General features: G+C 41.8%; 1 protein-coding gene across 2 annotated transcripts; it reads left to right on the forward strand.

The window, feature by feature from the left end:
* Positions 1 to 13,501: 13,501 nt before the first annotated feature.
* LOC138584974 (endoribonuclease ZC3H12A-like) lies at positions 13,502 to 25,857 on the forward strand. 2 transcript variants are annotated; one of them, XM_069657182.1, is made up of 6 exons: positions 13,502 to 13,576; positions 14,727 to 15,120; positions 18,907 to 19,046; positions 21,655 to 21,889; positions 21,995 to 22,101; positions 24,532 to 25,857. In XM_069657182.1, the coding sequence occupies exons 2-6, from the start codon at positions 14,822 to 14,824 to the stop codon at positions 25,446 to 25,448; spliced, it is 1,698 nt and encodes a 565-aa protein (XP_069513283.1). In that variant the 5' UTR covers positions 13,502 to 13,576; positions 14,727 to 14,821; the 3' UTR covers positions 25,449 to 25,857. The 2 variants fall into 2 exon arrangements, with proteins under 2 accessions (XP_069513283.1, XP_069513284.1); XM_069657183.1 differs by lacking the exon at positions 13,502 to 13,576 and adding an exon at positions 14,141 to 14,224.
* Positions 25,858 to 27,248: the final 1,391 nt, after the last annotated feature.

The following is a 27,248-nucleotide window of genomic DNA, read 5'->3' on the forward strand; positions in this document are numbered from 1 at the left end:
AACTGAGATCTTCGAGATTACAACTTTAAACATATTTGATTTTATCTGATATTCAAGACGGAAAAAACTACTGGCTGACTGGCTGCTCAGACCACCAGAGTTTTAAGACCACCTCACACCGAACGATCAACTGCTAGCAAGGCTATTCAGCTTTCTCTAACAGTATGACACACTGAGAGATTTATTCCTTCTATTGACTTAATTTAGCTCAAACACTGATTTGACTTCCTCATAAAATGTGTTCAAAATTCCCTTTTACTTTGTGACCAAAATGAGTGTATCTCAAGAATATATTTAAGAAAATGTTTTTCTTCTATGTTTTTTCATGTTTTGCGCCCCTATCTGCCCCGTCCAGGTAAAATCCAGTGTTTAACCTTGTAAACATCTCCATGTGGTGTTCTTCATGTGCTACAAGACATATCAGGGACAACATCAGCATCATCTCCATGGCTGGGCCTGTCTGCTTTTAAACTGCAGTGTACCAAGGACAGGCTGAACAACACGTTTTCAGATTGGCAGGTTTGAGACATCACAAACCTAAGGAGCCAATCCCGTTAATGGACGGGGTGACGCTATGCATATCATTATGTCCAACCTATGGCAACCACTTTGGCGATGCGCGAGCCAGCTGTAACCGTCATTGTCATTTTTACTCACTTCTGACTAAGGTTAACGTTACTACTGCTAATGACTACATTTCAAACAGCTAATTTTCAACAAGTTGCCGCTAAACGACGGCAGAGACGTGTTTTGTTTACACGACGGAGGGCGCGTTGGAAAGGTGCATAGTGGGTTGGGAGAAGGAGGAGATGCCTTGGGAGGATTTTTACAAGGTAATTAAACCTATTTTGCAGAAAAAACACAATTTATGTTATGTTTATGCACAATTTATTATTTCAAGCAGAGAGTCTTAAAACATGACTGGAGCTGCTCTTTAAATTAATTCAACATAATATACCAGAGGAACAACCAGAGGGGATTGTAACGTACCAACATAAAAAAGTACCTTTTTGCAGTCAGCATTTCCCTCTCCAGCAGCACACACCTGGAACACTTAACTCACTGTGTTCAGTGCTATCACATCTCGTAATTCTTCCTAAACATTTATAAAACAGGCTGACATGAGATATATAATGTGTGAAACTTGTTTTTGCTGAAAGTTCCTACTGATGTTCTCTGTGTCTCTTTGCAAATCTGTTGTTCTCCCAGCACCAATGCTGTCATTCGTAATTGATGGTCGGAAGAACTACAAACTATTACAGCTTGGACTTCTAGTCTCCGCCATTGCTTGTAGTACAAACTAGCTATTAACAGTGAAAAATAGGAGGTTAGAGAGTGTAATGAAAGAGGTTAACATGTCACAGGGTTCTGACTGACTCAGATATTCAGCTGTGTTTACTCAGAGCGAGGCTGCGGCTGCAGGAAACACATCCTGGTACATGTAGGGACTCAGCTTTCTCTTACAGTATGACACGCACTGCGTAATTTATTTATTCAGTTGACATTTTTTAGCTCAAACACTGATCATACTTCCTTATAAAATGTGTGAGAAATTCCCTTGTAGTAACACTTTGTGACCAGAATTAGCATATTTTCAGTCTCTGAGGCCTTATCAGGCTGTAGATTCTCTCTGTGATCATGAGCTAACACAACCACACACGCACACACACACACACACACACACACACACACACACACACACACACACACAGCTATAGTCCCTTCTTTGAATACGTAGTTTTCAATGAAAGTGGCAGCAAACAATCTTTTGAATTTCCCGAAAATACACTGATGTGTTGTGGGTGGAGGGGAGGTGAGAGTGTGCTGTGAGCAGAGATGGAAACAAGTCTTCCGGAGTGAAGCTGAATTAACTAAGAACTGAGAGGTGACAGCAGCGCACAGCATGGAACAAAAGGGTTGCACGGCTTTACTCCCCCAGGTGGAACCACTGTTAGAGACTTCCCCAGCCGCCCACACTGCATGCACGCCTCACTGTCACCTTTAACCTGTTAAATCTCAGAGCACACATACACAGGCTGTGTTCGTAATGGCGTACTATATACTATATACTACATACTACATACTACGTGCTGTATACAGCATACTGTGTTGGTCTGTAGTCTGTAGGATGGAGGAGCTTATCAAATTCATTTTGCAGTATGCTACGCCAGGCGGAAGTAAACAATAACCGCCGCTTCTTTAGCTGTAGCGCCCCCTTCTGCTGGAATGCTGCTGCTGTCCGTCATTTCACCTGCCGCTGTGACGTTCCAGCGCTTTGCATTGTGGGATACAGTTGGTGAGGTAGACTGGTCCGATGCATACTGGAGATTTTCTCTGAATCAGTATGACATCCGGGAATTTTTGGCATACTGCACATTTTGCTTTTGTTTGCATACTACAGACTACATTTAGGCCACATCAGAATGTACTGCTAGTATAGTATGGCATTTGGAACACAGCAACAGTGTTGAACACCATTGTTGTCATGTGAGATGAGACCTGTAAAGTTAACACAAAGGTGTGTTATATTTTGTGTCCTCAGAGTGCTTCATGCCTGAGCGAGCAGAGCTCATCCAACAGTCAAAGCCGAGCCCCGATCCGTCTCAGCCACTTCCCTCTCCTCATCACTTTACTCTCATCTGTGTCGGCATTGTTCTCTGCTTGTTTGCTCTCTTACTCATGTCATCAGTATGCTCACGTGAAGTGAGCAACGATGTTAAATGAGCTGTTGCTTCAGCAGGTCATAGAGTGGTATGGTTGTTGTGTAAAAGCTGTCATACATTCCTGTCAGTATGAATTCCTAACATAGACATGGTCATGCACACATACATAACTTACATACTGTGTAGTCTAGTGTATGGGAGGTAAATATAGACGTAGATCTGTTGTGTTTCTTCTACTGGAAGATCAATCAAAAATGCATTCATGTTATTTATCATATTGAAATACAAAAATATTTACCTAACTTATGAAACTTTTTTTTCCCACAGTTTGCCCCCCTATCTGCTTTATAAATGACATAATCTACCCATCTACCAGAGGATGGGTAAAATATCAACCTAAAAAGTATCTTTGCAGTCAGCATTTTCCTCTCAGCAGCATACACCTGGAACACTTAACTCACAGAACTCTCCATTCTTCCTATAAATCTATAAAACAGCTGTTACTTCACAATCACACACACTGTTGTAACCAGGAGAAGTGTTTCTGTCATTGTTTTACTGTTTGTCTGTGCTTGTGTGCTTTTGTTGTTGTGTTTATGCGCTTGTTTGATCTATTTTAGCTTTCTTCTTTATGTGGACTAAACCTGCCAGGGGCTGCAAATAAAAGCTAACCTGAATGGCTTCATCTGGCAAACATACATGATGGACTTGAATGATCAGGATAATGAATGTGCATTGTCCCTCATAAGTCCCATCTAAAACTATAAACTGAATTACAAATGTTAATACATTTTACACTTCCAACTGTTAGCTAAAAGAGCAAGCAAGAAAAAGCGACTTTTTCTTCAGACAAAGTGTCCTCCTAACAGCCGAGTGTTGCTGCAGTGAACTTGTCAGCTGAACAGTCAACTCTGACAGGAGCTGGAGGTCAGTGTTTTAGTGTCTGCTTCACTTGTAGCACTGAAAGGGTTTCAAGTGTCCATTGAAGAGTAAACAATGAAGGCACTTGACATGTTAGTTGAATTGTGAGCCCTGAAACGGCCTGGAAGTGTCAGCTGGAATAAATGTGCTTGTGCCTGTGACAGCAGTAGACATGTTAGTTTCAAGCAGGGCCGGCTCAAGGCATAGGCGATATAGGCGGTCGCCTAGGGCACCACGTTCTGGGGGGGGGGTGCAGGTTTGAGCCTCAAACTTTTTTAATGAAGCACTGATGTTAAATTCAAGCCTGCTGCAAGATTGAGTCCTTCGCTCCCAACCTTTCTCTCTGCTCCGCTCACATTTACCGTCACTCTGCCGCTCTCTCTAACTTACTTTCTGACCACTCACTCAGTGCGCACTTCTAGACACAAGTTAGAATGAGAAGAGAGGAAAGGAGAGATGCGTTCAGGTCTAGTTGGAAAAACTCAAACTCAATCTTTTAATAGAGGGGAGGGAAAGAAGTGTTGATGTACATATAATTTACGTTCTGTTGCTTAATTAGCTCGCCCTACTTGTCTAATCACACATGTGATACAGATGGACATGACACAACATATCATAGAAAGGGAGGGAAAGAGAGAGAGGAAAGAAACAAAGAAACTCTATCTTAAAAACTTTATTGTGAGTGTTTGAAGAAAAACGCTTTTAATATCACAGTAAACTAAAGGTAACTCGTGAATTTCACATTTTGCCAAGTCTATTCAATAAATTTTAAATGACAGCAGTTCAGGTACACATTTTTACATTTTCAATGATTACTTTGAAAATGTAAATAAAAAGTGCATAAAATTACATCAAATATGTGCATTTATAAACAAAATTCCTGTAGGAGAATCCCCCAGACCCCCCTACTGGATTCTAAGGCATGACAATGTCCTCATATCCCGACACACTGCAGTAAGCTCGATCAATCTTTATCGCAATATCAACTCTAATAATCCGGTCTCTTCTGGGTAACTGTGTTGCACACTGGCATGCAAGAGAAAAAAAAGATATTGTGTGGCAGAAATTTTATTTTACCATTTGTATTGAGGGTGCCAAATTCTAAACTCGCCTAGGGCACCAAAATGGCCACCAGAGCTGGCCCTGGTTTCAAGTGTTTGTGCTGTAGGACAGAAAGGAGAATCAGTGCCAGGCATGAGACAGAATGCAAGTTATAGCTCAAACTAATCAGACGAGGAGATTTAAAAATATATATATGTTTTACATTATGAGAATAAAGTCATAATGTCAACTGATTTATTCATATCATACCTGGTACTAATACTGAAACTATATTCTTCTCATTCTGACTAAATTCTCAGAATTAAAAAAAGTAATTTACAAAAATGTTTTTGTACATGCCTAACACTCTCCTGTAGTAGGCAGGTAGAGTGTCAGTAGGCGTTAGAGTGCAAAAGCATTTGAATTGTCAGAGTATAAGTGCTGAAAGTTACAATAACTCACAGAGCATAAAAACACAAGGTTAACAAACATAACGAGTACACAGATATCATTTATATCATAGATCACATTCATAAATATTCTGCTCTGCACTCGACAGTACAGTGCTGTTATCGTTGTGATGAAACGATGATGATGAAATCCTGGGAACTATTGACAGAATCCTTCCAGTTAATGATGATTCACTTTTCTTTTTGTCAAACAAGTTCTGCTATTGAGGTGCTCTTGTGAAAGTTGTGCATGATGCAATCATATTTCTGTCTCACTCTTTATCTGAATATAATCTTGTGTCCTTTAAAGTGATAATCTCAAAGATTTTCCTTTAAATAAATGTCTGTTAAGTCTCTATCTATCACCGAATGAGGTAACACAATGGTGATTGAGCCTATGGCCCACTGATGAAAGCCTTTGCATTTGCAGAATTACAGACTGGGTGTCTGTGGCGACTTTCACAGAAAAAATCACAAGCGGCGCCCAGTTAGTGACGCATTTTCCATCAGCCAGCAGTGGTTGGTCTGCCAGAGAGGGTAGGCGGAGCTAAGCGGCTGCTTTTCCGCTCTCTGCAAGTGTTGCGAGTAAACAGTAATCTACTATGGCTGAACAAACAAAGAAAAGATGGATGACTACAGATACAACTTCAACAAGAAGTGAAAATCCAAAGAAAAAGAAACAAACTCGACGCTCAGATGAAGCAAACAGTCTAAAAAGGAAAGCGACCATCAGCCAGGAAAATCAAGAGCTACAACCGGAGCCAACCGTGGACGTCACACATGCAGCACTGTCTGGATATCTGGGAAGTGTGCTCCTGCAATTACCGTTTATCACCATAGGTGCCGCCAAAGAGAACGAAACTGAGATCTTCAAGATTACCACTTTAATAACACAACATTTAAGCAACAGTATTTTTATTCCTGCACGGGTGAGTTCTCATAAGCACCACTAACTTTTTCTCAGCTCTTATCAAATCCCCGTGTTTATTCACTGTGCCTCCTCTTCAAACAGAATCAGGTGTTTCCTCAGAAATGCACAAGCAGCTGAAGGAGTTCACAGGCTCCCAACTGAACAACCGCAGACAATTTAGGAAAGTCATGGTGTTGTACAACCTGCCCGTTGGTTACAGGAACAAATCATCCATCACGTTTATGTGCTGTACCTCTTCCTCATTTTAGTGAGTACAAACATGGGGAAAAAAACAGATACTATTTTAAGGAAGCAAAATGTGTCATTTCAGAAAAAAATCTGTAAGCGAGATGTTTATTTACGCTCTTTATCTGTCTGGGGAAAAACAGAAAATAATGCTTCCAGTTTGGTGTCCAAGCAGCCCTGTGTTTGTAGGTGACCTCTTACTGTGAGCCCTGACCTTTGACCTCCTCACTGCTCGCATTGGTCTGTATTTAAAAAAAGCAGCAGCTATATCTATAGATGCACTTCCTGTTTTATAAGATGAGCAAAGTTTTGTTTTAAACTCTGCAAAGCTGTCCAATAAAAATGGTCTTTGTGTAATGTGTAGAAGTGCTTTGTTCTTTCATGGTTTGTAATGTGTAGATCAACTATACTCTCAGCTGTTGTACTGGTTGAACTCTGTGTCTGTTATCAGCTCAGTGCTTGAAATTCCTATAATGGAATGTGTATGCCTGTTGAAAATGGCGACAGCTGGATGGGTTGACTGACAACTTAGTCTTTGTGAAACAATAAGTCCGGGAGAGCGAGGCTGCAGTCTGAAAGGTGTTCAAATTATTCACCTGTTCAATCAGAATCAGAGTCCCTGCACAGTCCTGGAGAATGCCTCGTCTTCTGTAAGTTTCTTCTTAAAATATGTTACTTTTAAATTTATGTGTTTAATCGTTTGTGTAATTTTTTCTGCTATCCTTTTCCATAAAAGCAAAAACGTCTTCTGCCTACCTGAACGCCCTCATCCAGGTCTACACTCTGTCCCAGTCTCTCCGCTCTGCCAATGAAAGGCGCCTGGTTCTCCCATCACAACAGGGCCCTAAGTCTCTAACTAGACTCTTCTCCTCAGTCGTCCCCAGGTGGTGGAACGAGCTACCAAACTCCATTCGGTCCGCAGAGTCCCTTTCAAAGACCCAGCTCTTTATAAACACCTCTGACCTTAATGATGTTGATGCTATTGATGATGATGACATTGACCGTGTTGGTGTTGTTGACACTTGAAGCTGTTTGTTGGTTCTTACTGACTTCGTTCCCTCCTGTCTCAATCGTTGCTTGTGTTGTATTAACTCTCAGATGTACGTCGCTTTGGACAAAATCATCTGCTAAATGAAACTGTAACATTGTAACTAGGGGCGTGTCCAGACTTTTTTGATTGGGGTGGCCAAACTAGGGCACTGGTTTATGCAGGGGGGGCATGAAGTTTGGGGGCTCGCACACATTTCCAAATACCATTTTTTAACCTTTTTTGTCTCCACTTATATCTACCTTAACTACTTACATTCAGGTATCATGTAGATGTTACGTTCCTGTGTATAGGTTTTTTATTTAAAAAATGACACAGCAGAGTGACGCCATAAAAATCTTCCATACATTGTTTCTTAGGGACTCAAAAATAAGATGTATCTCCAAAAGGCAAAGAATTAAGAATCGACAAATCACTGCTAGCAACAGGCTGCTAGTCACTTAAGCTACTAGCAGCCTGCAACTACACTGCCCAAAAGGTTGATTTGAATTTAAGTCCCACCTCTGACCAGGCAGATAGACAATCATAGTTTAGGATTATGGGGTGGCATTTGGGGTGGCCAATCACATTTCAAGGGGGTCCCATGCCACCCTAGGCCACCCCCTAGAAACGCCCCTGATTGTAACATAAAGAAACAACAGTATGACCTAACCCCAATTCCTCCCTATGGCTCCTCCTCTAGTTCTGGATGATCTGTGTAGTGGCCCTTCAGAATAAAGCTACAAGGGGGAGGGGTTGAAAACTTTACCTATGAAATGGGTCACCACTCATGAAGTCATATTTTTTAAGCTACATACACGAGACACTGAAATAACTGTATTGTCACTTAAAAAATGCTACGTTCTGTTATCAACAGAATACACATTTTATATGTTTTGCATCCACAATAAAACAAGATAGTCCAATGGGTTTCTAATGTTTTGCATGATTCTGGGAAAACACAGGGAGCCAGGCAGGAGGGAGTGTTGGGTCTACAGCCATGTCTAATGTCTGTTTTCAACCAAAAGCTAAACATTAGTATGCTAACCGGCTCACATGACTATGCTAACGTCCTGATGTTATTTAATATAACATCTTCACCATGTTAGTATAGCCTGCACACAGTCTCAGCTCTGAGGGTTATGTTTTCAAACTTGTTAGCACCATGAATGTTTGTGCCAATTAAACAAACACATGTTGAGACGTTTGTCATGATAAGAGAGAAGTTGGACCAGCTGCTGTCTCTACAGGAAAAGCTGAAGGATGCATCCATCGTGGCGTCGTGAAGTTCTGTACATGACGATCCATCCAGCTGTTGTTGAGATATTTCCCTTTGTACCAAAGTTGTCGACACTGGAGGGCCATCGTTTTATTTTTTATTTGTATGATTTGGTATGTTACACTACATAGATGATTACTCTATTTAAAAACTAGCTCAACCAGTATCCATTGAACATGTTTGTAAAGTAAGCTCCAGTGTTCTCTCTGTTCAGCACTGAGTGACTTAATTGATTGATTTTTATTTCCAAGAACTGAGCAAAGTTTCTTGTCAAAACAAACCAACTGATGCTCCCAAGTACAACATTTTCTTGTATTGTGTGAAGGTGCTATGTCATCACCGTTTACATGTAACTCCTTATATACTGAATGAGATGGATCGTCAGACCTCTCCTCTGTGTGACAAAGAGAGGCAGGAACCTACCATCATCACTTATGGCAGTTTAAACTGATTAAAAGATTCTAGGGTACAATCTTTCAAGAACTGAGGGGCATTTTTAATGAGAGGTATTTTACTGAAATGTGGTTACTTACCTGAAGACTGAAGGGACCAGATAGACCAGATCGTCTATCTTGGTTTAAATATTGCTGTTTTTATTAATTAATCTCAGCTTAACTCTATTTCATGCATTATTGGGTGAAGTTATGTTCTGTTTTTAAATGTTGTGTGTTGTTTTAACACTAGAACCACCAGGGCTCACAGTATACCTAAAGCTCACTATTAGAATGTGTTGATTTTCAAGGTACAAGGTTAATTTATTTCTCATTTTACAACACAAAGTTGTATAATTAAATGCTACATGTGGTGTCTTTATGCAGCTTACAAAACCACAACATGACAATTAAATATATAACAACAAACTTTATTTTCAAAGCACTTTCTGAACAAGGTGCTTGGCAGAAAACAAACCAAAGAACAGCGTCCAGAGACCCACCATCAGACCCACCTTCCCTCGACGCTGGGTTTCTTCTTCTTTTCTGTCTGTGAAAAAACAATAAAACTCGGGAATTGTTTAACAACAAGAGAGATTTGTGATTTAACAAGATAAAGTGATGTATGGTATAAAAATGTTCATTGTATGTTGTTTGCTTGTAGTACTCTTGTAGAAAATACTTTGTAATTACTACTAAATATATTGTTATAAATGTATTTTATGCAGTAATGTTTCACTGTCATTATGCACACCGTACAATTCCCTTGTTCTTTCACATGAATCTTTTCCTTTTCCTTCCTGAAAATCAGAACTGGTTTAACACACCTTCAAGTGTCGGTGCGCACAAACATGAATAAATGAATCCAGTCAGTATTTTAATCTTGGGCCCCTCCCATCAGATCAACTGCCTTTCTCTCTTATTACCCAAGGGTTAATATTTTTGCATGTTCGACATCCTGGTTAGATAAAGGACAGACAATAAAAATAAGGGCAGCATTAAAATGTTGTTTCGCTGTGAGTAAGTGTCCTGGTCTTATTCATGCTGTTTCCCCTTTTCCCCTCTACAGAAGACAAGAAAGACCATGCTCGCATTTTTTAAGGCAATTATTTAAATCTCCAACAAGAACTGCTTTATTTATCCTGTTTTCTTGAGAAAGATAAATGTATAGTTTTCTAATAATTATAAATGGAGAAGATACTGTTATCACAAGAAATGAACCAAAACCATGTAGTTCTTTGAGATCAGGTTGTCAGACGCCATCAATGAATACCTGTGTGACACTCCTGATTTCTTGTACACATTATAACTCATAAAACGTAAAAACTTTTCATTTTCTTATGATAAGAGGTTGACTATCTCGTTATCACAAGATGACAAAGCATGTTTGTCCAAGATAACAAAATAATGAACACATGATCTTAAGCTTAAGCCTAAATAAATAACTATGGCCTTCTTGGCTTCCGCGCTTTCCTTATCCTCAAGATATCATCGGCATGTTTCCGTCATTGTAGATATAAAGCTTAGTTTGATCAAATACAAGGTAAACGCTGCTGTTAGAGGCAGTTCAGGTAAAGTGTATCCCATTATGAACATCTGTGGTTTCAATTTACCCTCAATGATAATAACCAGAGGAACACGCCCTCTATCACCGCTCCTTTTTGTGTTAACCATTGATCCATTGGCACAGATGATACCAGACGATACGCTTATCAAGGGAATAGAGATCTGCAAGGAAATCCATAGACTGTCCCTATACGCGGACGATGTTTTAGTTTACATCTCAGAACCTTGAGGCTCAGTCCGCTTTGCCAAATTTGGAAACCTTCCTGGTTATAAGGTCGCTGTTAATAAAACAGAGGCTTTGGCTCTGAACTTGCATATTTCGCACCAGATGAAGGCATCATTCCGGCTTAAGTAGCCTAAAGAATGGATGAATTACTTGGGCACCACTATACCACAAGACCTAGATAAGTTGTAAAAGGCAAACTAAGATAAATTAAATGATAAGATATCTGCAGATCTTTACAGATGGGCTGCGCTACCCCTTACTCTGTCCAGTAAAATAGAAAGCATTACATGTTTACTATTGTAGATCATCTCATCTTCAGCTTTCTTTGGCAGGGAAGGCACCCCAGGTAAGATATAAAGTCTTACAATTATCTAAACAGCAAGGAGAGTGGGGTTTTCCATTTTATAAACACACTGGTACTGTCTTATACATGGAAATGCGGAGGTGAAGATGGCATGTGCAGTGGGAGGACATCCATACAGACTACAAGTTTTGGAAGTCTACTCTGCATAATTGATAGAAAAAGTTGTGTGACTGCGAAGTGTTTTTGTTTCCCAAGGGACGTAAAGTTGAAAAAATAAATGATAATAACCGTAACAAAAACAACCACACTATTGTGAATATTTTCATCAACATAAATCACTTTCCTTTCCTTGAAAAACCTCAGGTAATTGAAAAACAATCGCCCTACGGATCTATTTTTAGCCGTGTGAGTGAAAGGAGAGCTCTGTGCAGTCAGCCCTCTGCGTGTCTAAATCAACGTCTTTGTTCACGTAACAGCTGACAGCAGACAGTAATAACAAGAACGCGTCTCACACTTTGTTGTTGTTCAGGCGCTGTGAAGATGAAGAGGATAACATGTCACCTTGTGGTTTTGTGAATGTCACATAAAAGCTGATATCCTGTGATGTGTTTTATGTTGGCTAAAGCTGTACGGTGTTGTTCCTATTGTTCTGGTACTTTTGCTTTGGTGTGAAGCTCAGCAACATCATCATGGCACACTTAAAGGAACAGTTTGACGTTTTAGGAAAGAATGCAATTTGAAGGCACTTCTTTCTACTGGCCAGCAGGGGGCGACTCGACTGGCTGCTAAAAGAAGTTCAACTGTACATAATTTTATGAGAAAATGGGACTACTTTTCACTTAAAAGCTGTGTCCCATTTCAGGGGCTGCAGCCTTCGAAGGCCATATTAAAGGCCGATTGCATCACAGCGACGCATCGAAGGTTGTCCCATTTCAAAGGCTCCTTCAGATGCAGCCGACAAATGCGTCCTCCTTTTCCCTAGCCACGAAGGCTACATCGATTGCATCCTTCATGGTCCAATGTATCCCTTGATTCATAGCGCGCCAATTCAAACAAGATGGCGGACTCTTACGTGGCCGAGGAATACGCTACAATAAATGTAAACGTTTTTGGTTTCAACTCAGTCGAATAGCTAAAGATACACACGTTTAAAAAACAAAAGGGCCTTTGAAACAAATTATCTTTAAAATAAGAGGTTAACTTTAACTTACTCTACATTAGTTATGCTAGCTAGTTAGCCCACAAGCTACCTGTTGCTAGGTGACAGAAGCGGCATTTGGTGACACAAGGGTAAGGTTGGGAACAGCTGGTGACACAAACAGGAAATCCTCCGTAGACCAGACCGTCTCATTTCAGCTCGAATTTAATGGACTACGCAGGAAATGACGCATCCTCCGTAGACTGCCTCCTTCGAAGGATGCAACCCCTGGATTGGGTCATAGCTAATGTGTTACGTCTGTAAACATTTTCCAAATTAGTTTTTGAGTCAGTCTAGTTTCAAGCACAATGATTTTTGTTTAATGATGGTCCCATATACAGTAAAAATACATATTAAGGCAGGGTATGCTTTATACCTGAGATTAACAGTTTGGTTCCACATTGAGCTGTGAACAAGGAGACTTAACAATGGGCAGCCACCCTGTCGTCCAAATATGGTCACTTCTGGCTACAAAAGTCCAAGATTGTTAGCCAAAACTCAAGGCTTCAAAACGGCATCAAACTAATTATTGATAGATATGGTTGGTTCTTCTTTACGGTCTATATTTCTGGCAGACAGTGAGATGAGAAGTTGAATATCACTCTCATATCTGTGAATTAAAAATGATGTTAGATAGGAGCGTTAGCTAGCTATCTCAGCAAGCATTAAGGTAGCATGGGGGACAAATCTAACCTCTGACCAACACTAACAAAATCTGCCTACTCACTGATTTACATGCTAGATTTTGTTTGCTTATAGTGCAGAAATGAGAAGTTGCTGTTTTATTAGAGTCTCGTTTTTTAGTTTCTTAACTTTAGACAGAGCCAAGCTACCTTTCTTAAAAGTTTCTGCTCTTTGTGCTAAGCTAATCCAACCAGTAGCTTCATATTTAATAATAATAATACATGAGAGCTGTATATCCTTCTCGTCAAAATCTCTGCCAGAAACATTTCTTTAACCATTTAGCTAACTTTGGCAGGCTTCCTGTTGTACTTTCTCACAGACATTCACTCAGCATATTTCAACACAGCAGACCAGGAAGAGCTCACAAAACTGCAAAAAATCCCTCAGGCTCCCCAAACCAACCCTGACTCCTGAAGAGGAAGTAGTTATCCCAAATTCACACAGCAATCTCTTCCTTGCTGGCCAGAGAGTTGTTTTTTTTTCTCAGCAGCGAGCAGTCACTTCCTCATATGAGTAATAAATGCAGCTTCACACCGACCGGTCTGCTTGTCAGAGCGACAGACTGACTGAGTGAGAGCAGCTTACACACACAGAGACAGACCCATGCTCCGATCCAGCACTCGCTGAATGTGTAAGTATAGAATAAGTCATGTGACGACATAGCTCTGTTGTTTGTGTTAAATGTGAATTCTCAGACAGCCTGCAGTCTTGTCGTGTTCAGACTTGTCATGTTTGAAATTGCGAGACACAAGAAGGGGTCAGATTGTCTGCTGACTTGTGTTGCAACGAGCAAAGGTTGTTTGAGTTTGGACATGTGAGGCAAAGCAGAGATAGTGATTCAGTTTCAGGGGAAATGAGTGTAAAAGCTTTTGCAGATGTACTGAATGTCAACTCAGCAGCAAAAGGATGTGGTTTAGTGCAGTTTGTAGCAAGCCGGTGCAAAGCATAGCCCCCTCTGAAAGAGGAAGATCTGGAAGAGCTGCCAGTGTCGTGTTTATGGCGTTTCTTTTCAGATGAGACGTTTCATAGAACAAGAAATCCTGTCAGGTTTGCCTCTCATCTTTTTTTTCCTCATACTTAAAATGTTTAGATGCCACATCAAATGCAGGAGAGGCTAATCTTTCCATCTCGCATGGTGCTGATCAAACAGAGTATGAAAAGAAAATGCTACCAAATACGAAGGACACGCTCTGTGAGTGAACAAAAAGCTCACTTCTTGACGATGTGGACACGCCTTCTCAGCCGCTGCTACAGTTGTTTTGAATTTTCATTGTTTCAGGTGAGAAGTTTGTTTAATTTTTGGTCTCTGCTGTGTGGGAGGAGGCGTGGAAGACTGAGGCTGAGTCACATCACCGTCATTTACATGTCTTCTCAATGACTTCAGGTCAGGGGGGTTTCCAGTAAGAGCAATAAAGGATGACTGCTGATAGGCTTGGCTCTAACATTAATACCCACTCTCACATCAGTTCCATTCATGCTGTTTTGGTACCTGACCCCATTCACACCTGAGGTAAATTTAGACAAGGGATGAGTGACGACCCTCAGCTTCCTTCTTGCAGTGTGACAGGGGCTTTTTTTTTTTAACCAGCATGACGTCAGCCGGTGTGTGCGCTTGCGTTAGCAGTCATGAGTTTGTGTTAACCACAACGGATTCTATCAGCAACGACAATCAATACATCTAAAAACCCCTGTGAGACCACAACTGTGATTCCTGTGTTCACGCTGACAAAGGTTGAGCCTCCTTCCTGCTTTTGACACCTGTCATCTGATCCAAAACACAGGCCGTTGCTGTGGAGACGCCACTGAGCCAGAATAAGGGGGCGAGGAGGATACCCCAGCAGCACAGACCTGAGAGGACAGAGACACAGCTTCCTCAATGGACCAGCAGCAGCAGCACGCCAAGGTGGAGCGCTTTCTCAAGCTAGGATACTCTCACAGTGACATCCTGAGGGTGCTGGAGAGCCTCCGCCATGATGCCCAGACCAACGACATCCTCGAGGAGCTCATAAAGACCTGCCGCACTGGCACCTCCAGCAACAAGAGTTCCCCAGAGAGTCCCAAGCTGGTGCCCAGAGGCTGCAGCCCCAGTCCCAGTCCACCCAGACCCGGAGCAGACAGAGAGCCAGCTGCTGGCTTCAGACCAGTGGTTATAGATGGAAGCAACGTGGCCATGAGGTGAGTCAATCTATCATTAGGTTTGTGTGTTTATATGCAGCTGCAGTGCTGGAAGAAGTGCTTCTTCTTTGTAAACTCAAATTCAAAAGTAAAAGTATTTGTCTGGCAGTTTGGATACAATGATACAAAAGTAGCTTTCTGAATCTAAGTGTAGCTCATTTGAAGACTTATACTTGGTGGTGGCTTACTGAATCTAAGTTACTGAAGCTGTTTGATGTTTGATGTGTTTTTGTTATCATCAAATGTTGTTGGGTACAATATGTGCTTCAGGAAAGTATCTCAAAAATGTTTTTAAGTACAAGAGTTGAGTAAATGTTCAAAGTGTCCAAACCAAAGATCACACATCCGAAATATTTAAGATTGCATTTCCCTTTTTACTTCCTGGACTCAATACTTTCTGCAGGTGTGAGGGTTTTAAAAAGCAGATAATTTCCTTCATGTGTGTTATTACATTTTAGATAAGACAAGTAACAGTACACCTGCGTTATCAGTTTCAAAATGAATGTTCGTAAATTCGTCTCTGTTTGTGTTGAATCTTGTTTCACTTCACACATTTGATCGCCCCACACTTCCTCTTGAGATGTGGGAAGTGAAAACGCCTTCATTCTTCTCTTTTTTCACTTTATAATGACAGGACACCCGCAGGTCAGAATGACACCTTCCAGGCCATTTGCACATTTTTCCCGTCAGATTCAAGCTGTGTAGGTGACACTGCTGTCACTTCCATTAAGTGTAAAGCAATACTCAAGTGAAAATTTCTACATGCTATGATCCCATGTTTGCCACCTTCATTTAGCCTAAATTGGGCAACAAGGAAGTTCTGAGTCAAAGTTTGCTCAGACAAATAAGGCGAGTAGGTGGGTCGCACAATATGAATTCAAAGTGGATAAAGAAAAGAGATGTTTGCACAATACATATTCCTGTAAGGACATGAAAGAGGAAGAGGCTGATGTTTTTACTGTCACACCTTCATGCCCAGGTGAGGCAGTGTGACTGTAGTCCGGCCTCAGGGCTGAAATCTCAGAGGCGGAGAGGAAACTCTCATCAGGCTCGTCTTTCTGTTTCCCTGTGTGAGCTTCTTCATGGTTACACAATGATGGCATCATCTGCTGTCACATGACGGAGCAACACGCTCTCACTCACAATTAAATACAGCAGCTCGGTCAGCGGCTCCGTGCTTCAAAATATGACGAACGAAGTACGACAATATAGTCTGTTGTACATGTGAAGGGTCAAGCAATGATAAATACAATGCTGGTTACACTTTAAAAATAAAGCAGCCAAGCCACTGATAACACATATGTCCGGTTAGATTTCCAAAACAATCATTCAACGAGTTGTTCTTGTACAATAATAATGAACACATGGTAATATTGCAGAATGTTGTGCTAATGACCCAAAACTACTGTGTTAGGTTTAGGCGGTTTTGGGACAAGGTCATGATTGGGTTTCAACAAATCGGCTACTAATGTCTGTTTGTTTGTTGTCATACAACAAAATATGACCAACTGATGTAAGCAATTTAACATTCATAACGTATTTAAAGCTCCTGTGAGGAGTTTTTTACTGGTTATGAAACAGTCTGAAATTAATAATTATTACTCTGTATGAGCTACAAAGGCAAACCAGACCATCAACGACAAGATTGATTATTTCTAAAGAGTTATTTTAATGCCTGAAACTGCTGGTGGGGGGGTAGGTGTCAGACGAAGCGATTAACTGCACGCTGCCTTTGTTTACATTTTCCAGGGCAGAAATTTAAAGTGAGTGATACATGTGACTGTTAAAGAAAGCAGGATGATATTCTGTGTTAAAAACCATCAGTTCAGCATGTACAGGACAAAATCAGCAAAGAGATAAGAGGTACGGCTTTGTCCACAGGGGGCGCCAAAATCAACATAAAACTGAAAGTTCCTCACAGGAGCTTTAAACAAAGAAACTAAAGTACTCGTACGTGTTAGTAAGTGAGTTATGTGACTTAAAAAATTGTCGACATTGGTTTCAAACTTAAGTCCCCTCCCGCTGGCTCCCACAGTAAAACCCACCCACTGTTAGCATCATTTAAACAGAATGACCAGCGGAAAAAAAGGAATAACCTCCTGCCTGTAATCTAACCTGGCACAGAACAGCAGACTGATACAGACTAGTTTGCACGCATAGTATTAAAGTATTAAGCTTCGAAAATGACCGAAATAGATTTCCGAAAGAGAAAGACAAAAAGGGAAACTGAATAACCGACTCTGGAAACATGACTGAAAATGTTGCTCTGCATCTGTTTGGTTTGTCAAAAGGCAACAGTTTGCTAACATGCTAGCCATAACAACTTATAAGCTGATGATATGTCGATGTTTTCAATTTGTTGCAGCAAAGTAATCAAATCTTTAAACAAGCAGACAGGATAAAACAACATTTTGCAGAGGGACCAGTCTTCACAAAGGTGAAGATTTTGAGTCGATAGTACAGCTAATACTTTGAAAGTTACAGTTAGTACAGTCAGTTCTGCATGATTGCTTGTTTCATTCAGTCACTGCTGCTTACGTGCGTCTCTGACGGTTTCATTTGCGCCTGTGATTTGGTTTAAGTTTAACTCAAGGAACCATTCAAGCAAAGAATGAATACACCATGTCTGAAATGTGTCACATTCTGAGGGCAGAGAAACAACTACATGGATCAAGTATAAACTATTAAGTAAATTTAATCAAAACTGAACTTAATGACACAAATACACAAATGACAAATACATGCAGAGCAGATAGTTTATGGATTCTGAGTAAATTTATCTCATGTGGAACGTCGTCTTTAGTACCTGTTGTATGCAAAGTGTTACACCACTTCCTGCTGATGGACACATGGGTAATCCCCATGAGCGTGCACACACGCACATGCACGCACGCACACGCACACACACACACACACACACACACACACACACACACACACACACACACACTCTCTCTCTCTCTCTCTCTCTCTCTCTCTTTTTACTTTCTCCTTCAGGCAAAACGATCCAGTTCACCTCTCCAGTTGCTGCTGAGCCTAGTAATACGACTGTCACAGGGTTTAGGTGAACTTGTACGAAAACTACAAATGTTCTGTTGTTTAAAAGGAAGGGAAAGATCATTTCTTTTAATGAAACTTTTGCTTTTACAGAAATGAATCACTGACTGCTGTGAAGGCATGTCCAGGCAATACATTAGTCATTAGCAATGATTGTTCTTTGTACCACCAACTGTCAGAAAAGTTGTTGCATTGTATTGAAGGGGTTACCTTGCTGATTTGGTGCAATAGGCCCACCTGGACCCCTAGTATGTGGAATAGGCCTGGAGCATGGACATTATATTTAATACCAAGGGTGACATTTCTTGCACTTTCCCATGAATAATGGAGTCATTTTGTTAACATATGACCTGTGCAATAAACTCAACTAAGAGGAGTATTTGCTGGTTACTTTGTTGTACTATATGTTGTGACAGGTGAAGAGACACAGGACCTGCTGCTGGTGTCCTACAGGGCAGAGCAGTGTGGAAACCCACATCACACAGACACAGGAACTCCCTCTCAGTGCACCGTCTTCTTTCTAATCGCCTTTAACTTCAGTTAACCTAACTTGTTTGGAAAACTTTACTGTAGCTTCTGCAGTTGTGTTTTAGAGACCTCTGAGCACACGCCTTGCAACACCGGCTACTTCCTGTAAAAAGGGAGAAGAGACACATGCACATAACGTGCACGGAAACACAAAAGAAGAAGTCTTTTTTTTTGTTGACTCTGTCCTCTGTGCCTTTGTAGCCATGGCGACAAGAAGGTGTTTTCGTGCCAGGGCCTTCAGCTGGCAGTGAACTGGTTCTGGAACAAAGGGCTGCGGGACATCACCGTGTTCGTTCCCCTGTGGAGGAAGGAGCAGCCGCGGCCCGAGGCACCCATCACTGGTAAGGACACCTGGGTGAGCTGAGGTGGTACTGCGGACAGTTAAAGGGAAAAACCACCAACTCGTCTCATATTATCTTTCTCTAGGACAGTTTAATCTTGGTTTGTGTGCAATAAGTGTTGCACGTCTGACCTCACCTTGTTGTGATGTCATTGTGATATAACATGGCTGCAGGTGATTAGCAGTATAATGAACTAAATGTGGCTGTGATTGTGGCACCAGAAAGCTTCTGGTTGAGGAAGTTTTGCCTCGTAACCAACACAATTACTGTCCCATTTTAGCACTGCTAATCAGGATGAACCAGAATACAAGCTTTATTTATGGCCGCACCAACTGACATTGAATGTGTTGACAAAGTCACAAACAAAGTCACAAACACTATTCACTGTCTTTGGAGCAGAGCCAGGTTTTACATACCAGCGTCATTAAAAAGGCCCGTCATGCTACTTCCAGCTTCAGTAGCACACAGTGTTACAGGCTCCCAGTTATTCTGTGAGAAGGGGAAATCTTTGAGTGGAACCCTTTAACAAAATCATGTTGGAATCCATGAGGTGTTTTCAAAGAACCTCACCACCAATAAGAGGGTGCAAACACAAGTCCTCAAACTGATATACCGCATTGGTTGTTTGTTACGACCTAATACGACCCACACATTCTAAATGAGTGCCACACCGATGGAAGGCGACATGTCCTCATTGCCACACAAGTTGCTACTTAACAATATGTAGAACTCAAGTCACAGTTTTTTAGATTTAGACACCAAAACTATGCAGATAAGTTTAGAAAAAGATTGTGGTTCTGGATGAAATAAGTACACTAGTCATGTTAGTTAAATTACCTTATGCCTGTGACATTATGTTCTGAGGTTACTTCTCATGTTACGTTCGTGGGGTTATGTTTGATGTGTTCGACCCTAACCTTACATTTAGTACATTGAATTTGTGACGTGAATTCATGACGTGAATTCATGACGATACATTCCTGACGATACATTTCAATTGTGCCTGTCAAAAAGATGTTTGTGAGCCATGAAAATGAAATAAAAAAACAAGCAAAAATAGATTAATAAAGGCAAAAAGAGTTGCAGAGCTGGCTTATGTGAACCACTTTCACATTACACACAGTAATTTAACCCTTTTTAAACACAATAAATATTGACGAGTGCAGATTTAACTTGAGGTAACTTGCAATTGCACACACACCTTCTGGATATCCAATTACATCATCAGCTTGTTACTACAATCAGTTGTTCACTAGCCACAGGATAATCTCACCATTAAACGTAATGAGGTAAAGTATGTTCAGGAGCCAGGCTGGAACTTTTATAATAAAAAATGGAATCATCATAATGATCAGGAAACCACCTTGTCAAGGAAGCGTTTACAAACAGGAACTGATTCCCAGGAAATGAAATGAGGGATTTTACACTCCCAGCAACAAAACGAGCACAATCATTAAAAAAACAAAAAACTGAAGAAACTCAGTGGACACTGAATGTGTCATACGACATGTTGAGACAGTTCCGACATTTGCTGGAAATATCTAACTCGTAATGACTCATCACCAGGACAGTCACAAAAACAAAAAGAAACAATAGCTATTATTTCTGACTGTTGTGGCCTGTAAGACAGGAAACTGATATTCTTATGCTCCTTCCTGGGCTTTTATCTTCATGCTGTTTGGCAGGCGTATCCTTCATTTAAAGTGACTACACCAGGTTGTTCTATCCAACAGACTTCACCTAGTTTCATTGTAAAACTCAAATTTCAAATTGTACATGGAAACTTCTGAAAGAATGAGGAAGTGTAACCACTGACACTGATATCCAGTATGATGTTCATGTTGGATCAAGTCTGCTAAGGACAGCCTCTTTCCTGAAATCAGCCGTTTACAAGGAAACTCCCTCAGTGCCAAGTGCTCTTCCACACCTTTTATGACCCTGCTGTAAAGCTCACTATGAAAACAAGGATTAAGATAAGAAAGCTCATATGGACTGCAACGTGCAGTTAACCTGCCTCAGTACATGTCTGTTTATCTGCAGCACATGTTCCCTGATCATTTGAACTGTAGCTCAGACCTCACTGGGTAAAGGCCAAAACATTGAAACAAGAGCACCTACCTCTACTATAAAGGAAATCGTTTTAACCAGCACCAGAACAGACCAGTCTTTTATATACATTCATGCTATGACTATAACAGCTATGAGGCAGACAGTCATTATATGGCGTTGGGACATGGTCCTGTGATGCATTTTTCATTTTTGAGGTGGTCAAAGAACGTAGTAGTCCCCGTGTATGTGTCTCTGAGAGGTTTTGAAATTTGGTAGGACCATTTCCAGACATGCAAAATTACATTTGTAAATCTTCCCCTGGCTTAGGACATAAACTTTAAATGCTAATAATTCGGACAGCGCTACCTGTTAGCAAGAAGTAAGCGCCGTGCAACACATCAATTAATTTACATCACACTAACGTTGTGTTCTCTACACTTGATGCACAGCAACATGCATGGTAATTGCATGTTGATGTGTGTTCTCTAGCGCCCCATAGTGGACACAGGAAGTGACATGTAACTCCTTTGTCTTATAACAATTCTCATGTGTTTCATAGATCAACATATTCTCCATGAGCTGGAGAGGAGGAAGATCCTGGTGTACACACCGTCCCGCTGCGTAAACGGGAAGAGGGTGGTGTGCTACGACGACCGCTACGTCGTCAAGCTGGCTGTCGACTCCGACGGGATCATCGTGTCCAACGACAACTACCGCGACCTGCAGACGGAGAATCCCCAGTGGAAGAAGTTCATAGAGGAGAGGCTGCTGATGTACACCTTCGTTAGTGACAAGTAAGGCTGCTGACAGCGTCCCACACACAGACAAGTGTAAGGGCTGTTAACAGAGTGTGAAGGGACATGCCACCTGATCCTAACTGTGTGCCTGTGCTGGTGCAGGTTCATGCCTCCAGATGATCCTCTGGGCAGAAACGGTCCCACCATTGATGATTTTCTGCGGAAGAAGCCGTGGACCCCAGAGAACAAGCTGCAGCACTGTCCTTACGGTTGGTTGATTTACTCTCCTGTTTCACCCAACAGACAGAACTCCTCGGGTTACACTTCCTTGTACTTTCCTGACGGATTGATCAACTCTACTGTTTATTCATATTCAAGCTGTTCTCATTCACTGTTCAGAACGACATAGTATTCATAACACATGTAATGATGTGTCAATTTGGCATGATCGTGGCAACATTAGACCATCCAGCATGTCGGACAGCAGGTTACAGGTTGGGGTGGAGAACAGGGGTGATGGGTGGGTCAAACAATGTTGGACTTTAATTCAGGGGGACAGGGATTTGAGTTAAGTCATTATTTTAACCAACACCATGATGTGTTTCCTAAAAGACCGTTTTATTGGACCTACAGCTCACCAAACAGAAAGGAAAACAAATTCCTTAAAACACCTTCAAACAAAGGTTAAAGGGTACCTTGATACAGAACCTCAAAGGTATCATAAAACAGCTGCTACAGGTTACACTGACATAGACATCTAAAGCTCCTTTCCCATGATCATAAAAACCCGCTAACACACAGCTTTTTTGCTTAGTGGGAAAGGCTACAATTCAGACCCGGTCAAATGACTCTGCAGTAGATCCGATCGGCATTGATGTGAACACAAAACCCAGGTCGACACGCTAATCTCCGCCCCCTTTCCGGCGCGATTCTATGACGCACGCAGCTACAAATTCGGCCTTTCTCCCTCCAAGCAGCGCTCGGACATCGTTCCAAATTTGCTGGTGCCGAGTTTGATACACAGACTGAATGAGTAAAGGGGAATCTACACAGGCAACGTATTTCAAAAATATTTTTGAAACACCTGCGCCGGGACAGAACCGCTCCAATGTTATTCAATGCTCTAATCTCCACCAGCATCGTATGTCGCGCGGAAGGCGGGCTTAATTCGCAAGTCATTTTCTGCTGCTCCGTTCGTTTTACGTGTCAAGTCTATTTTTCCCTGCTGTTGCGCATCAGTGAAGCGTACAAAGCTATTGGCCGGTATGTAAATACAGTACCTGCCCACAACCAAGGAATCCATGTTAAACGATCCATGTTGAACTCATTTGGGCCAACGAGTGCAAAATAGACGCTGCCGTGACGCTACAGTGTTGGTGTAGATTCCCAGCAATAGATACAGTCAAGTCCTAACCACCCTAACATCTTCACTTCACTGGTCTCCATGCTGCTTACCAAAGAGTATAATGCAAGTTCTTGGTGCGCACTATTGTTTACCAAACCCTGTAACCCTGTCCGGCGCGTTTGTGTCGTCAGACAGTGACGCAGCAGAAAAGAGACCGAAAGGAGTATACTTCAATGGCAATGGGAAAAGGTACAATCGGCATTTATTAGCAGGTCAGCACGCTAATTGTGGTGGGAAGGAGGTATAAGGGTTAGGGTCAGGGTTATTATGTCTGATGGCAACAGGTTAGATGTATAAATGAAAAGTAAACACAAAAAGCACACACAATCATAGGTACAACGGTATGGGCAGTGTAATTTATGTAAACAGATATCAGTCCAAACAAGCAGCTCTTTTCCATTTGAAGCACAAACAGACATGCTGCTGCTTGCAGTCTACAGCAGAGAAGTAAAGGTTATTTTGACAAGAGAGACACTTCGAGGAGGAGAGCAGAGCTCAAACTGTAGCCATAGCATCCGGCTGCAACCACAGCTTGAGTGGGCTCACCCTCTGCTGTGGCTAAGGTCATTCTATGTCTGTGGCTGTAACTACTGCTGTGGCCAGTGACTACTGCCATGTCTATAATATTAGCTGTGGCTGTGATTGCACAAACTCTCTCTAAATTGTGGGGTTGGTAATCTGGGAACTGCAGGGCAAAACAGATTGGCCAATTGACCACAGAATATTCAACTGGTTTAGCAAAGATTTCACAAGACTCAAATGTTTTCTCAAAGCACACAGGAAGTTTTAGGCCCCCACATTTAAAGATTTTGAGTTAACTGAAAATCTAGAAGCTTCCTTGTGTTACTTCTTCTAAGACTCTTGTAGTGATAATTTCTATTATGAAGTGTGCACATGTACTTACTGAAAAAACAAACAGGCACCTTCTCAAAGAAAAGAAGAGCCAGCAGGGGGTGCTGTTTTTTTCTCGTCCTTCCTTACCCCCTGGTGACTCCTGACTGGTGAATATGAAACTTGTGGGAGGCCAACGATCTGTCATGAAGAGATTAGCTGAGGAGTGATTCATTAACCTGCCTGTCAGTCAGGGATTTGGTCTGAGAAACACCCAGCAACAGAGTGAGAGAACAGCAAGCGAGGGACTGGGATCCCTACCAAGAGTCCTACAGAAATAGAGCCTCTCTGTGTCCCGAACTCACTGAGAAAGCAGGTTACAGCTTCTTAGTTTGTTGAGCTGATTGTGTTAACAGTAGTTCAGTATCTGTTTAATAAATAACATTTTATTTCTTTCTCTCAGGGAAGAAGTGTACTTACGGAGTCAAGTGCAAGTTCTACCATCCAGAACGCACCAACCAATCACAGCTGTCTGTGGCCGATGAACTGAGGGCGCTAAGAGACAGAGCCAAGAACTTCTCGCCCAAACCGAGCCTGCAGGATGCTCTCTGCTGCCCTGATCATCAGCAGCATCAGCCAGAGCACAGGAACACTTTATCCACCCCTCCGCCTCTGTGCATGGAGGAACAATCGCACAGGGCTTCACCCAGTGGGCAGTACATCTATCAGAGAGACTCCAGCAGCCCGAGAAGCTACTCTAACATGAGCCTCCACCAAAGCCCGAGTCTGGATGTGGACGAGGCATTCGGCTCCATGGAGAGCTCCATGTCCAGGCTTTACATCCATGATGCGTCCTACAGTGCGGATCTCCCTGTTCACAGCTACAGCAGCGGGGTGGCCAGCTACAGCCTGGGCCACGACGACTACTCCGGGTCATTCACCCAGAGGCCCTGCATGTGCGGAGGAGGTCACTACTCTCAGAACGGTTCAGTGTCCTGCAGCCAGTGCAGGTGTAGTCACCAGCAGACGAGAATGTCCCCGCATCACCCCCACCACCCAGCATGGGGCTCCTGTCCTGCTCTGCCTCCACATAATAAAGGGCAGCATTCAGGCCACTTTTCAGAGAGGCAGTACCTCAGACAGCACTCCAACAGACAGAGCCACAGCTTACCGAGGGACCCATGGGTGCAGGACAGCCTCTCTGACAGCAGCAGAGCCAAGAGCCAGTCCAGCGAGCAGAGGAAGGGCCTCATGAGCCAGCTGAGCACCCTCTTCCCTCAGCACATGGTGGAACACGTCATGAATACTTACCCACATGTTTCAGACATGTCCGAACTGATTCAACTCATCCAGAGTTACAGGAACAGCAACATCTTCTAGTTAAGAGACTCTCTGATTTTCTGACTCATACTGAGCCCACATCAGTTCTCAACCCACAAGTCAAGTGAAACCTAGATAAATATAAATGTATATTATTATGAATCATACTATCTTTAGCTAAATCTAACACTTTTTTAAGCATTAAAGTGACTCAATCTGATGAAGTCCTGAAATGTAGCAGACTGAATGTTGTTTTGTTTATAAAGGTGCAATGCACTGCGCTACATACTTATTGCTACTTATTGTAGTACTGACAAATGTTTTATTAAAGCAGCATGTGTTGTTTTCCATGTTGCCTCAAAGTGAGGAGCGCTATTACACTAGTCTGTACTTCTGTAAAGAACGTGTTGACCTGTTTTGATATGAACTTCACAGGCTTGTGTTTGCTGAGCCTGTGAAATAAAAGCTTTTAAACACAGATCTCTGTGGATGCTTGTCTCAGAACATATGACATGTTGAGATGCTGCAGCGCATCCTCCTTTGCCTCCATCATCTTACATATGAAATTGATTGTGCTGAAATAATAATCTTTAGGCCTGCTACACTGATGCCAGAGTGCAGACCCACCGTCTGTGTACATTTTTGGTCTTTGGCATAACTTAGTTCATCTAAATGTCCATATATTACAGCCTGAAACTCCATTCAAGACAGCGTGCTTCCATCAATGCTCAAGAGAAGAGATGAAGGCACTAAATAAAGAAATCAGAAGAACCTGTATTCTAGGTTCAATGTTCAATTGATCAGTTTCATGGGAGACATGTTTAATGGCCAATTAATTATTAGCATTATACTCTTAAGGGTCCCACAGAGCCTGCACTCACAGATCTACATCTGATCAAACCTAAATGGAATGCACCCCTTGTAATCTGCCACATTTAACTGGATGCCAACTAAATGCTGTTGGTTAATGTAGTCAATTAAATCAAAACATTCTTCAGTGTTTGCTACACTAACAGAGAGAGCCAAGTTTTAGCACCAAGTAGCATGCTTTTGATCAGGTGAAGCTTTGGCTTTACTTCCCTGTTCTTCAGCTGTGCTCTCTGGCTTCCATAAATGTGGCAGAACATTTTGGGATGCCGTTTTTGCAGCGCTGTTTTGTTGCAATTCAAGCTAATGCAAAAACTAGACTGCCAACTACGTCACTGATCAGATTATGCAGCTTGTGCAGTTGGCCCCAGAGTCACAGAGAACATCAACAACAACTGCAGGTGTTTAGATACTATTTACCTGACTGAGTGGCTGAAAATTCAGCAGACAAATCTCTTTGTTCCAGCAGCAGTGTTCCTGCTATGAGATGGTAAAATGTTGATCAGAGCCCTTTAACCAGATTATTACAGAGTAAAGATGTGGACACTTTGAGCGGGCACTTCTACTTACACATGTATTGCTCTCTTCTGCCATCTAGTGGATAGTAACATTTCAATTGTATTTTTTTAAAGGTGCATTTTTCATGAGTCTCACATGTTTGGGTGTTTATTGTTCACAGTGAAAAAGTGAAAACTGCATAATTCCGTGTTTTTCCAGAATGACATTTTTAAAAAGGTCTCCTCTGACGGGCCGATCAGAACAGCTGCAGGTTTCTACGTAGAACCTCGCTTTCGCTGAAATCGACCAATCGTCATCCACCGTCACACACCTCCTGGCGATTCTGACTCATACATATAAGGCCGAAAACCGATCCTAGAGCAGCCATGTTTTCTACAACTTTAGAGTGAAAGTGCAGTGTGGCCGTGGGGGAGGGGCTACTCAATCACTCCAAATACTGTCAGCCAATCGTGGCTAAGGTCTGACCTTTGAATG

The sequence above is a fragment of the Semicossyphus pulcher genome, unplaced genomic scaffold, assembly GCF_022749685.1.
Source record: "Semicossyphus pulcher isolate SPU_LCO1_2020_fin unplaced genomic scaffold, fSemPul1.0.p SCAF_11, whole genome shotgun sequence".
Taxonomy (NCBI): domain Eukaryota; kingdom Metazoa; phylum Chordata; class Actinopteri; order Labriformes; family Labridae; genus Semicossyphus; species Semicossyphus pulcher.

What these genes read in the sequence shown, in the direction of transcription:
- LOC138584974 (XM_069657182.1), top strand. Translation starts at nt 14,822, where the DNA reads ATGGACCAGCAGCAGCAGCACGCCAAGGTGGAGCGCTTTCTCAAGCTA. An exon ending in GCCCGAGGCACCCATCACTG is followed by an intron (nt 19,047 to 21,654) that starts GTAAGGACACCT and finishes TGTGTTTCATAG; the next exon opens with ATCAACATATTCTCCATGAG. An exon ending in TACACCTTCGTTAGTGACAA is followed by an intron (nt 21,890 to 21,994) that starts GTAAGGCTGCTG and finishes GTGCTGGTGCAG; the next exon opens with GTTCATGCCTCCAGATGATC.